At 40.7% G+C, this 14,296-nt stretch overlaps 1 protein-coding gene across 2 annotated transcripts; it reads left to right on the forward strand.

Annotated features, from left to right (window-relative positions):
- The first annotated feature begins 3,403 nt into the window (after window positions 1–3,403).
- On the forward strand, window positions 3,404–10,443 carry LOC131226649 (wax ester synthase/diacylglycerol acyltransferase 5-like). 2 transcript variants are annotated; one of them, XM_058222257.1, is made up of 4 exons: window positions 3,404–4,295; window positions 5,287–5,631; window positions 5,822–5,959; window positions 10,070–10,443. In XM_058222257.1, the coding sequence occupies exons 1-4, from the start codon at window positions 3,486–3,488 to the stop codon at window positions 10,229–10,231; spliced, it is 1,455 nt and encodes a 484-aa protein (XP_058078240.1). In that variant the 5' UTR covers window positions 3,404–3,485; the 3' UTR covers window positions 10,232–10,443. The 2 variants fall into 2 exon arrangements, with proteins under 2 accessions (XP_058078240.1, XP_058078247.1); XM_058222264.1 differs by having other exon boundaries at window positions 5,332–5,631.
- Window positions 10,444–14,296: the final 3,853 nt, after the last annotated feature.

Raw genomic sequence — 14,296 nt, forward strand, 5'->3', positions numbered from 1 at the left:
AGCGGTGGGGACAATGAGGCCTACCATTGAAACCTTCTTAGGGCCCATCATGATGTTTATTTGTCATCCAAGCCTCTTAACATATGATAACCTCGACCCTTAACACGTGATAACCTCAACCCTGACAACCTTGTCGCTTAATGGATGACAACCTCGACCTTACCCTTAACACTATAAGGACGCCATCTGTGAGGCCCACTATTGAGCATGTATTAACGGTTGAGATTGTCATGTGTTAAGGGTTGTGGGGCCAACCATGGGATATGTGTCGAAATTTACTCTGTCATTGTATTCAAAATTTAATTTAACACCATAGTAGGTTTTCAATCTCACTACTTTTTATGGTCATAGAATGAGTTACATACAAAGATAAGGTTGACCCCACTACAAGAAAATGGTTAGGAGTGAGTGGCCACCAACCACTATTATTGGTTGTTATTAGCCATCATGATATATATAATTTATCTATATCGTCTATATATCTTAACAGAACAATTTAGAACATGAGCCTTAAAAGGAGGCAGACCAAAGGCTTAAATGAAGTACACCATAAGAAACAATGGTGATTGAACTTCTACCATCAAAAACTTTTTAAATGGACTACACCATAAGAAAACTTCTAAGGGCATTCGTACACCTTTTGTGGGGCCCTCCATCGCATATGTATGGAATCCACTTCATCCATTAATTTCATAATTTCATGAAAGGTAATGGTTTGAAGTATGATCAACATTCGCCAGTCAAATTAACCACATCATAAGAAAATAGTTTGTATCAAACGGACATCATTATAAGTTATTAGGTTTTGTAGATCACAAAGACATCATATCAATAAGAAGTTAGTATCTTCCCATATAAATAGAGGGCTACAAAAAAAATGAACGGATTGGATTTAAGTTCCAGTAGGCCCAATAACAAATCCCGTCCACGTCACTTCCCTGTGATTGGATACTATCTAAGTTATTTTTCCTCACTCAAATCCGTACAACCGTTGATCTAGGACAAGAGCAATTTAGTTAAAAAAGAAAAAGAAAAAGCTTTAAAATACCTGTGAGCAGACTACCCTCATAATATTTGAAAATTCCACTCCTTTTTGAGATTTTGACTATATCACAATGTTAATATGGTCAAAATTCATATCTTTAATAATAAAGTTATAAGTAATACGCTCCCACCCTTCTAGTAAAAAAAAAAAAAACCATTAATGATAGTATATCTTTATAATTATCTGTGCATAGGCTCAAGGAAGATGAGCGTTCTTCTTACCATCTCTAGGTGTCGTCCCACGGGGTGATGCAGGCAACACAAGCATGATGTTGAAGGAGCTGATTAGGTGTTACCCTGGTAAGGTGACGCTGTTTCATTGGCAAGGAGGTGCCTATTAGAGAAGGATTATCACCCGGAACAAGCCATGGGTGCGACCTTGACAACAGGGCCATCTCATGCATTGTATATCCATGCCGTCCATATATTTCCCCAGCTTATTTTAGGATGTGGTCCCAAAAAATAAAGAAAAAAAAAATAAATTCAGGTGGACCACACTATAGGAATTAGTGGTTGTTGAACACCCACCATTAAAAACTTCTTAGGTTCATCATAATGTTTGTTGACCATCCAACCTTTTGATTTGGTCAATAAGATTGGGATGAAAGGAAAAAACAAATATAAGCTTCCTCCAAAACTTTTATGTTCCACAAAGGGTTTTTAATGGTCATTAACCATTGTTTCATGTGGTGTGGTCCACCTGTAACTTGTATCTGCTTCATTTTTAAGAGGGTCCCACCCAAGTGGTGCTCATGCTAGATCTGTGAAAGTTGGTGGGCATGATTCTAAAAGTAAAGAAGATCCAGATCTCAGATGGACCATGCTTTAGGAAACATTACGGTGATTTAAGGCGCTGCCATTAAAAACTTCTCAGGGCGCACCTCAACGTTTCTGCTGTGTTTATTTACAATCCAATATGTTGATAAGGTCATGTAAGCCTGGATGACAAAAAAAAAAAGCAAATATCAGCTTGATCCAAAACTTTTGTGGCCTATTAATGGTCAACCACCACATACACGGTATGGTTGGTATGGTCCACCTGATAATTTAATCTGTTTAATTTTAGGGATCATGCACTAAAATGATACTGAAAATAGGATGGATGGCTTGGATACATAATAGATACATCAAGGTGGCCCCATGGCAAGGGACACACGGTCTTTGATGAGTCAGGGGGTCTCATTATAATCCGCCGCCATCCCTTCCCTGATGGTAGCGGATTAGCTATTACCCCGGCAACAGCGTATTACCCTAACCTTGTGAGGCCCACCTTCATTAATTTGTTTCACATCTATGCCGCCCATCCATTTTTTTTCAAATCATTTAAGGATCTTATCCAAAGTAGATTCAAATCTCCAGTGGACACATAAATAGAAAGAGTGGTGATTGGCCACTAAAAGCTTTTTTTAGTACACAGAAGTATTGGATAAACCTAATCTTTGTATTTCCGTTCATCTAGTTCTGATTGACCTTATCAGTAGGTTGGATGGCACATAAACGGAGTCTCATCTAATCCGCTGCCATCCCCTCCCTGTGATAGCAGATTAGCTGTTTTTTTTTTTTTTTCAAAAGATCCTGGGATATTACAATGAGAAAAGAACTTTACACAGAGCACAGGAGACCCGAGGCGAAAAAAGGCTTGGGAAGCTTGAACAAAAATGACCAGGACTATTCCGGAGGCCCCCCGGGCCCCCTATCATATGAAAAGGAAAATAGAACAGGGGAAACTAAGATCTAGACATGTGCACTGCGCCTAAACCAGTCCTATCTAGAACCAGTTCACCTCGCATGATCTGAGGGAGGTCGGCTGCAGTGCGGAAAACCCTGTGAGACTAATTCAAACTACCCCATCGGGCTAGGCTGTTGGCCACCTTATTGGCCTCTCTGGGAGTGAACATGATGAAGATAGAATGCGGCCCGGGTGGAGGTGGGCATGGGACGACCCGATCCAGCTAACTTGACTTGATATACTCGAGCCAAACTGAATGGGTGAGTCGGTCCGAACCGAGTAAGCTTCTTCCAATCCGAGCTCAAACCGAGTCCAGTTTGAGTTACCAGTAACACCTCATCCGTGCCCCTCGTGCAATGAAATAATGCCATGTCGGTGTTACCCGGCTAACACCTAATCCTTTTCCCGCCGTTGAACTGACATGAAAGGACATCCGCATTACGTGCGGTCCCACAGGACTTTTTGAAAGCTTGTGTCACAATCAGCACAAGATAAATACATGTAACGATGTCACGAACAAGTTTCAGCCGTTGATTGTCGTTCAAGTTTGGCCATCTTCTTAGCTTAGCATTATCAAATTCCTACTAAATTTCTTGAAATTCCATGCACGTGTCCCTCACTTTATGCTTAAATAGCTGCAAGAAGGGAACATAAGAAATTAAGCCCTTGAGCAAACTCAAAAAAGAAACAAAGAAACAACGAAAGAAAGAAGATGAGAAAGGCGAACATGGCTTCCAATCAATCAACAGATGTGGTATTAGAAGATCATTCACGACTCCTTCCTGCAAGCCCAACCTCAGAATACATCCACAGCTCAATACTCTCCCTCAGTATTATTGGTGTCTTCGAATTGGAGATTCCAATCGAAGATTCAAAGGCAACCACATTACTCAGGGACCTGTTCCTACCAATCAACCCCCGCTTCTCATCAACACTCGTTAATGACGATAAGGGTGCGCAACGTTGGAAGAGAGTCGATGTCAGGCTTGAAGACCATGTAAAGGTCCCACATTTTCCAACTGGATTACCACCAGCTACTTACGATGACTACTTACAGGGGTACTTATCAAAGATAGCATTGGATCAGCTCCCCGAGAACCGTCCATTGTGGGAAATCCACATAATCAAGTACCCGACAAGCGATGCTGCTGGGACTGTAGTGTTCAAGTTGCACCATGCACTTGGAGATGGATTCTCTCTAATGGGTGCTTTGTTTTCTTGCCTTAAGAGAGCTGATGATCCCTCCCTTCCTCTAACATTCCCTGCTTACTCAGCTAAGACGGCCGCATCTTTGAGATCTCATTGGATGGCCGTAGCATCCAAGAAATTATTCAACATTGCCGCTGGTTGTTGGTACACTACTCCTGATTTTGTCCAGAGCGTGCTGCACAGCACGGTGTTGGAAGATGATTGGACGGCGATCCGATCAGGGACACCTCAAGTAGAGCTGGAGCCAGTCACCATCTCAACCGTCACCTTCTGCCTCGATCGTATCCGCCAAATTAAGTCCAAGATTGCCGGAGTAAGTTTCTTTTAACTTAATCCCAAAACCCATCCTGATCCATAACTCAGGTGGGCCACACCAAAGAGAACAACAGCCAATTGCAACAAGATACCCACCATAGAAACATCCAGGTGGAATGTGGGTCCTCCGTGTTCTCTGTGTCATCCAATCCATTCATCAGGTGTGGCACATCGGGATGAAGGGACGGACGGGATTGCGTCCTACCCCCGACCGTCAGGCAGGAGCTTTGAGTGGCCATCGTGATGTATGGATCTTATCCACACCTTCCATCCATTTTTTTTCGTATCATTTTAGCATATTCCAAAAAATAAGGCAAATCCAATGCTTAAGTGGACCACACCACAGGAAGCAGCAGTGATAATGATTCTCACCGTTGAAAATTTTCTAGGAGCCACCGTGATGTTTATTTTCCATCCAAACTATTCATAAAGTTACATAGACACGGATGAAGATAAAACACGAATATCAGCTCCATCAAAAACTTCTGTCGCCACCAAGAAGTTTTCAATGGTAAGAGTTTAATCCCCATTGTGTAGTCCACTTGAGCCTTGTATCTCCCTCATTTTTGGTTGTATGCCCTAATATAATAGGAAAAAAATGTATGGACGGTGTGGATAAGATCCATACATTACGGTGGAGACTCAGTGCTCCTACCCGTTCCCAGCTGGAGAGAGGCGGGGGTAGGAGGCAATCCGCGTCCTGAAGGGACACACCGAAACTTGAACCACTTCAATAAAATGAAGTTTATGTACCATGAAAATGTGGCCACCCCATTGATTAGTTTGATCACACGTGCGTGTTGAGTCAGACACGTGCTATTCATCGACCTCAATGATGTGGCCCACCTTAAGATGATGATCTCCCTAGGCAATTCAGTTGGTGGGATGGCCAGGACCTGCTGGTGATCATTATCACAACATAGCCGATAAGATGACAAAGATGATGAGTGTTATAAATGGATGTTGATTATCGATTGCTTTTTCAACAGACTGTGAACGATGTAATGGTTGGGATCATATTCTATGCAATACAGTTGTATCAGCAAAGGATGGGCCGGATATGGAGTAGCCAACGTATGACGGCATTAGTGTTGTTGAACACAAGGATGATAAATGGGTATCACAGCGTGAAGGAGATGCTCAAAAAGAAGACGTGGGGAAATCATTTCACCTTTCTTCAGATAGCAATCCCTTCCTGCAGCAATGCTGAGAAAGAAAATCCCTTAGCATTCCTCATCAAAGCTAAGAAAACCATCAAGAGGAAGAGGCACTCTCTAGCCGTTTATCTCACTGGTAGACTGGTTCAAATGTTAAGGACCATCCTTGGCCCAGAGGTTTGTTTTTAGCTGTCCACATTCCAAAATCTAAACTTGTTTTAGCATTCATTCTACATGTTTGGATACAACCAACTCACGGAACAAAATACGAGCATTCAAGAGCTTTTGGTTATTAGCTTTTCCTAACGTTCATCTGTAGAGTTATTTTACGTACCGTTGGGTGTAATTGCATGCTGTGATGGTGCAGACAGCTTCTCGATACATTCATTCGACCCTGAAGAACACAACCACCGCAATTTCGTCTTTGGTGGGCCCCATTGAGAAAGCAGGGATGGCAGATCATCCAGTGAAGAGTTTCTACTTCACGGTAGCGGGGGCCCCACAGGTAATTTAGATTTCAGTAAACAGTGTTAAAATTTCATTATGCTTTCTTCATAAAAAGATCCATTCGTATGCTAAGGAGAAATTGTGCCAATATGGCATACGTATGAAGGATCCAGTTCAGTCATCAGGTGCGGATCATATCAACATGCTCTGTCCCAAATGTCCGTCTGGTCTACTCACCAAATGCGCCACTTGTATGAGAAAAACTTGCAGCTAGATAAAAAGTGAATGACAATGTCTCATATCTGAGCCATACAAAGGCCGAACCACTTTTTACGGTTCAGATACGGACGTCTGGCCCACCTTCATGGTGGCCTCACCGATGAGTGACCTGGATCTGTCACATGAGTGCCAGGTTGGTACACGTGAATTGTCACTTCAGTTCAATCACTTCCCCCATGGCCCCAACAAAGTATGGAATATCTACACACACCTTGGGATTAAATTTTAAGCTCTACCTACCTACATTGGTCGGTAGGCTTCATGGACGGAGCAATAACGTCCGAACCACTTTTTACGGAATTAAACAACCCTAAACACCACAATCACCACATATCTAAAGTAGTATGTAATGACCATTAATGCTAGGGCCTACCAAGTTATAAATCCAAAGTAATGGAACTAGCTGCGATGATGTGGGCCTACCTAGTTTTACTTACACGGCTGATTTTGCCTCATGGTTACAATTAAGCTTTATCCAATTAACCCGGGCTGGCTACATGAAACAGGCTCTGTCATTCCACTCGATCAAAGGCAAAAACTTTATTCAGGGGATGAAAAAATGTTAGGATTTTTATATTTGTGTGTTGGATTTTTTCCACGAGTCTCATATGCTTAATTTGGTGCATGGACTGAAAAACTGATATTTTAAAAATATTTCTCCAAAACCACCTATTGTTTTCACCATTAGCCTCAAAGCGGCTCCCCGTCAGTCATGCATATATACTGTTTTACCAAAGTATTTTTATATCGACAAATTACTCATCTCATTTTTTAAAACATAAACCTCATTTCTAAAGCAAAATTCTTTTCTTAAGGTACTTTAAAGAAACTACAAAGCTGCGTGGAGCTACTTTCGTAATGCTTGTCGTACACTATTTCTGCTATCTCATTTTAAGGCGTGAGCCAAAATCTAGGCAGATCACATGCATAGATGGGTCCCATGATAGGAAAAAAGTGGGTAGTGGCTTACCACCATTGACACTATTAATGATCCATTTTTTAAAAATATTTGTAAGCTATCCAAACTGTTGAAACAATGTTCCCAACTGCTCAAAAGGTGGGTTGAACTTAACCACTGAATAATTTAAACTTGATCTAAAATTTCTATAGCTCTGCGATGGTTTGAAGGACCTGTATTCAATATGCATTGTTACCTATAATCATATGGCCCATCTTAGCTATGATATTAATAACTTTTTTAGCTCAGGCCCATCTTAGCTATAATCATATGGCCAATCTTAGCTATGAAATTGTAAGTTTGTGTTCAGAATGAAATATACCATTACTGGTTTTTTGTTTTTTTTTATTTTTATTTTTTTTTATTTTTAAGGGAGGAAAATCGTGGATAACTAAAACTTTTCACAGAGAACACAGTAAGCCCTTCAATCACAGTGACCATCTCTCAGGGAAATCTGACGCAGAGTTAGATATGTGACGTTATCATGAGCTCTACAATCATAGTGACCATCTCCTAGGGAAATCTGACGACAGAATTAGATATGTGACGTTACCATGCAACCCTTAACTTTGGTGGAACCCACTTTCATGATGCTAGTGACATATCCAACCCGCTCACTAGTGTGGCCCACTTGAGCACTTGATCTACCTTATCTTTAATTCCACCTGGTAAAATCAGGTGGCCAAACTTATAAGCGGAGTAAATTTCTCTCAAACATTACCGTGAGCCCCCACAATCATGGAAACCGCGTAGTATGACTGACATGAGGAGTCAATAAGATATATTCGATGGCTTTGTGAAGAACACAACACCATTATTGATATTATGTATACATGGAAGAGCTCCGTGAGCCCTATCATGATGTATGTGTTTTATCCACACCATCCATCCAACTTTTAAGATCATTTTAGGGCAAGAGCCCAAAAATGAGGCTGATATACAAAGATCACGTGGACCACAACATAGGAAATAGTGGAGATTAAACACTTATTTTTTAAAACTTCCTGGGTCCACAGAAGTTTTGGATCAAGTCGATATTTGTGTTTTCCCTTCATCCAGGTCTCTGTGACCATATCAACAGGTAAACATCATGGTGGGCCCTAGGAAGGTTTCAATAGTGAGCATCATTGCCCCCATTGCTTCCTTCTTGTGGTGTGGTCCACTTGAGATTTGCAACTGCAACATTTTGGTCATTGTCCCCATTGCTTCTTGTGGTGTGGTCCAATTGAGCTTTGAATCTGCCTCATTAAGGGCTTATGCCATAAAATGATACGGAAAAATGGAAGGACAGCCTAGATAAAACACATACATCGTAGTGGGCCCACAAAGCTTCACCACCTGTACAAAGTACCGACGTTTCGTGTTGTGTTGTCCGTTAGGCATTAATCTGAGTCGCAGTGAAACGTGAAAAACCAAGGTGTCAGTGGTTATCATGATCCCTTGAATCTGGGTGGTGCCCACATTCGCTATGCTTGTGGCAGATCCAAACTGTACCCCATTTTCACCATCTCATTTTAAGGTTCAAAATCAAAACGGATCCAATACACAGGTGGGTCCCATTATAGGAAAACGTGGGTCCATGGCTTATCACCATTGAAACTATCAATGGACTTTTTTCTTTTTAGGCCATCAAACTGTTGAAATTATATGAACTTTTAATCATTTAAAATGTTATTCTTAGTGGGCTGAATGTACGTAACCACAGGTTATTGCTCCTAATTTAAAATTTTTGTGGCCCCCTGATGGTTTGAAGGGCCTGCATTCAATATGCACTATTACCTGCCATGTTGCCCAACTGATCTTTGGATCTGGATCATTTTTAGGCCCAAGCCCTAAAATCATATGAGGGAAAACGGTGGATAGCTCAGATTTTTTTTACAAAGAACACATGGAACCCATGATCATGGCCACCGTCTCCCTCCAAGAGTTAAAGATGTGACATATATTATCATGCAACTCTTAATTTTGGTGGGGTTCGCTTTTCTGATGCTTGTCACAAATCTGAACCGTTTGTCATTTTCACCATCTTATTATCTTAGGATACATGAGCTCAAAATCCAAGCGGATCCGGTGCACAGGTGAGTCCCACGACAGTGAAAAGTGGGTCGGTAGCTTACCACTGTTGAAACTATCAAGAGTCCAATTTTTCTGTTTTTAGGCCATTGAAACCATTGAAACGTCGACAGTCACAACTGTTCAAAAGGTCATTACCAGTGGGCTGAACATAACCATTGGATTTTTATGGTTTGAAGGGTCTGTGTTCAATAAGCAATTTTATTTGGATCATTTTTGGACCCAAGAAATGAGTCTTTGTAAATAGTAGAGTAAGACCATGATTATTCACTCCAGAAGAGGGCAAATTTGTCATTCCACCAGTTGCTGATGCGGTTATATAGCATTTCAGGCAGTATCCGGTACTGGTCCATAAAGTCGAAATTATCCTCACTGCCTGTAAGCTCTCGAATCTTGCCTCTCCCTTCTCTCACTTATTGTAGACTTTGAAGAAGAGAAAGGAGGCATTCGTTGGCATAGGAAGGCCAGCTGAGCAAAGCTCTTTCTTTTTTGTGGCCGTGCAATTACTATCCAACTATATATCCGTCATTCAAAAGCCAACAGGCCGTATAGAGAAAATTTTAAAAGTAACAGTTTTTTTATTCATAGACCAAAGTGGAGGCAACTTAAGGGTAAGATCCTTTTGTTAAAAAAATAAAAATAAATAAAATAAATAAATAAAAACCTTAAGGGAAAGATCCTCTTTTTTTTTTTTCATCATCTATACAGTTATTGAGAAAAGAAAAAAGTGGGCCCCACATGTCAATTTATTTGTCCGTAAAGTTGCTCCAATAATATTATTGCCAATGATTTATACATTCTTTAGTGACATTTATACTTTTTTTTTTCTTTGTACAATTGTCTTAATTTGTCATGTAGAGTTTGTCTTTGACGATGGTGAGTTACATGGGGAAGCTATGGCTGGCAGTAGCTGCGGAGAGAGAGTTCATAGATTCCCAGCTGCTTGTATACTGTCTGGAAGAGGCATACGATAAGGTGCACAGAGAGGCCTGTGGCAAGGAGGGCACTCAATCTAAATGACCAAAAAGACTCTCTCAACCGTCATTACTTCAGTGCAGGGGTGGTTAATTAAGACTTGTTTGCATATCACTCAATAAGTAACTTTTTAACTTATATAAGTTAATAAGTTACATTTTAAATTTAAGTTAGTTTGGTAAGCTTATGTGATGAAATTTACTTATTCTTATAAGATTATTTATTTGTTTTCTTGCTTTTCAACTAATTATAACTTTTCTACTTCTCTCTTTCTTTGAGATGGATGGTTTGTATCAAAGAAGGTTAGCTCCATTTGATGGGCAGTTAAAGGTGAGGCTCAAAGGATGGTTGGTCCACATCAAAGGTGGGCCCCATATTATGCATGACCTACATCAAAATGAGCCCACATAATGGATTGTCCACATCAAAGGTAGGCTCCTAATGATGAATGACCCACATCCAAAATGGCCTCGCATGATGGATGACTCAAATTAAAGGTGGGGCCCACACAATGGAAGGTTTGTATTAAAGGTGGGCTCCCCATTAGGGGCGGTGCATAGGGAAGGTGGCCTCACATAACGGACAATAACATTGAAGGTGGACCCCACATAATGTATGACCCACATTAGGGTGGCCCCCACATAATGTATGACCCACATCAAGGTGGGCAACAAATAATGGGCAGTCCTCATCAAAGGTCAGCCCTTAATGATGAATGGCCCACATCCAAGGCAGGCAACACATTATCAACGACCCACACTGAAGGTGGGGCCCACAAGGTTGGTTGTCCACATCAAAAGTGGTCTCTACATGATGGGCAATAAACATTGAAGGTGGGGTCCACATAAGAAAATTTTATTTTGATAGCGGGCCGTACTTGATGGGTGGCCAACATCAAGGTAAGCCCCACATAATGCACGGTCTACATCAAAGGTGACAATGATAAATAGCCTATATCCAAGGTGGGCCCTGTGTGATCGATGATCCAAATTAAAGATGGACAGTCCAAATAAAAGGTGGGCTCCACATGATGGGTCGTGGTATTAAAAGTGGGCCCCACATGATAGATTACCCATATCAAGCTAGACTCTACATGAGGATAGTTCACACCGAAGGTCAGCCCCTAATGATGACTAACCCACATTCAAGGTGGGCCCCACTTGATGGATGACCTACTTTGAAGTTGGGCCTTGCATGATGGATGACCCACATTAAAGGTGGGCCCGCATGATGAACGTCCCACATCCAAGGTAGGTCCCACATGATGGATAGTCCACATTGAAGGCAGGCCTCTCAAAGTAAATGGTCCACATTGAAGGTAGGCCCCACACGATATGGATGATTCATACTAAAGACAAGGCGAATGTGGGCCTAACTAATAAATGATCCACATCAAAGCTTAGGCCCACATGATGCATGGTGGGTATTAAGGCTGGATCGAATAAACTTAAGGGAAAAATTCTTCTAGAGTGTTAGAAACAAACATACTTTTCTACTTTTGGCTGATAACTATGTTGTTTATTAACATATTTATTAAATAAGTAGAAACCAAGATTAGTTAGTTGAGGTGTAAGTAGCCTATATAAAGTGACTTACCATGCAAATGGCCCATCAATGACTATTGCTATTTAAGTATTCTCAACTCATTTGGAGCTTCTGTTTCGCTAGCAACTGTTCCTCTGCTCATATCATCAATATTATAGGCGAATGTCCCCTCCTTTAAGCTAAAAAGAAAAAGAAAAATCTCTTTAGAAATTATTAACAAGCGTATAGTTAGAAAATCCCACGGTCACATGATGACATACGTGAGATGGTTTCTTGTTCATGGACTGCAGTTTTTTTAGGTAAGTATAGCTTTGATCATTTATCAATTAAAGTAAAATCCACGTCTATAAGTCATTGCATTTGTTCACACATAAGCATTTGGCATTTACTTTTGCAGAGGGTTAAAATACTAAGGGGAACCAACTCCATTTGTTTGGCCTGACTCGAGTCCTGACTCACCCGAGTCAGCACGGGTGAGTCAGGACTCGAACTGCATTGTGTCTGACCGTCTAAGTCGACGTGGGCAAGTCGGATGTGACTCGTCCCAGTCTTAAAACCCTCCTGCAGAGGGATTCTGGTCAAAATAGGAGTTCGTTACAATGAGTAACTTCATGGATTAATTGAATGTAAGCATAAGAATAAACTCTAGGGTTGATTGGATTTTGGATGATCCTTTGAATAATTACATTATTTCAATTGGGTGATCCTAACCATACAATCTATGATAAGGAGGAAAAAAAAAAAAGAAAAAAAAAAAGATGCCCCACTTTGTTTGTGACAAATAATATTACATTGTTATGGATCTAGACCATCCATCATGTGACTACCACATCTGATTCCGACCATATGACAGACAGCCCAGTCAGAAAACCATAGCCACATATATCTCCGTAATTTGAAAATGAGGAATTATACTTATGCTTGGGTGGATGATAGTCTTAAAGAGTGTGTTGATTGAAAGGCAGGCACTCATAGTGTGATGGTTGATACGTAGCCGCGATGATTGATAGGCAGGAACTCATACCTTAAAGGAGTGTGATGGTTGGTAGGTAGTCTTAAAGAGTGATGATTGATGGGCAGGCACTCATAAATTATAAAAGTACGCACATTAGCTTAAATTAAACCGTACAAGCTGTAGGTCCCACTCTTGATATGTCAAAAATTAAAAAAATAAATAAATAAATAAATAAGGAGAGAAAAAGCCACGTTGGTTGGGCAAATCTTCTTGAGGCAGAATAATTCTTTAAGAAAAAAAAAAAAGAAAAATGGAAATAAAGCCAGGCACATAGCACCAACCGCTAGCCATTCACTGGTACTGGCAGGGTCACTGGCCAACTTGCCTCCATTAACATAGGTGACAACTACCATATTTCTCCCCTTCTGATTTTTATTTTTCTATTTTCCGGCAAGAAATGATAGTATGAGGTTAGCACTGATGGGCACACTTCAAAAGGGTGGACCACAATCCAGTCTGTTCATCTAGTGGGCCTTACCTTGAATTGATTGATCTAAAATTGCTATGAAATGACAATACATAGGATGACATAAATGTTGTTAATGCATGATCTCCAGAGGAAGCACGGGCATTGCCTACATATCCTGAGGTTTGCTGGAATGCATCTGGCGTATTGAAAAGGGTACGTAGGGTATTTAGCCGTTGGATCAGGTTCTTCCCAAATGACCAAAACCGATTATATGATGGGCCACATCGTGGATGGGGGAACCTTAAAAAATCTCAGTTTGAAATATTCTTATCCTTCTATGATTCCAAGGTTACAAAGTCCAATAACCAAAGGTTTGTAATATTCCAACGTGACAGTTTTGATCTTTAAGCTATCATATCTACGGTGAACCCATCACGGTGTCAATCATTGAAAGACGACTCATATCCAAAGTCTAATATGGGTGCAACTCAGGTGGGTTGGGTTCTGTTGGGTTGAGGATTAACCCGAGCCCAACTTGACCCAACGGGTTCCAACCCAACCAAACTCAATCCAACACAATCCAAATACATGTGATTTGGATCCTTGCTCTTGCTCTGGTGGTAGACTCTTAGGAGTTTCAACACCCAGTCAAGGGGTCGAGTATCCATAGGTGGTGAAATTCCACTAGTGTGTGTGGGGATGCGTGTGTGTGCATTAAAAAATAAAATAAAATTACATGTGATTTGTGGAAACACTATACCTTTGATGTGGACAATCCATTATATGGGCTTATCTTGATGCGGGTCATCCATAATGTGGAGCATACCTTTTATGTGGACCATCCATTGTGTGGGCGTCACCTTTCATGTGAACAGCTCATCATATGGACCCTCCTTTGACATGGACCATTCATTATATGGAGAGAGGATGAAAATTAAAGATAAGCTGAAAAGTCAAAATTTGAAAAGCTAAAAATAAAAACCCAAGTAACTTTCATCACATAAATTATGTCTACAACTGTGATTGTCAGAGTAAGGTTTTTTTTTTTTTTTTTTTAATAATAAAAGAAAAGAAAAAAGAAAAGCAGAGTAAATTATTAACTCAGGAAGTTTCTTATTAGGCGGTATCCATAACAACCTTT

Source organism: Magnolia sinica, chromosome 2, assembly GCF_029962835.1.
Source record: "Magnolia sinica isolate HGM2019 chromosome 2, MsV1, whole genome shotgun sequence".
Lineage (NCBI taxonomy): Eukaryota > Viridiplantae > Streptophyta > Magnoliopsida > Magnoliales > Magnoliaceae > Magnolia > Magnolia sinica.

What these genes read in the sequence shown, in the direction of transcription:
- LOC131226649 (XM_058222257.1), top strand. Translation starts at nt 3,486, where the DNA reads ATGAGAAAGGCGAACATGGCTTCCAATCAATCAACAGATGTGGTATTA. An exon ending in TTAAGTCCAAGATTGCCGGA is followed by an intron (nt 4,296 to 5,286) that starts GTAAGTTTCTTT and finishes CTTTTTCAACAG; the next exon opens with ACTGTGAACGATGTAATGGT. An exon ending in CGGTAGCGGGGGCCCCACAG is followed by an intron (nt 5,960 to 10,069) that starts GTAATTTAGATT and finishes TTTGTCATGTAG; the next exon opens with AGTTTGTCTTTGACGATGGT.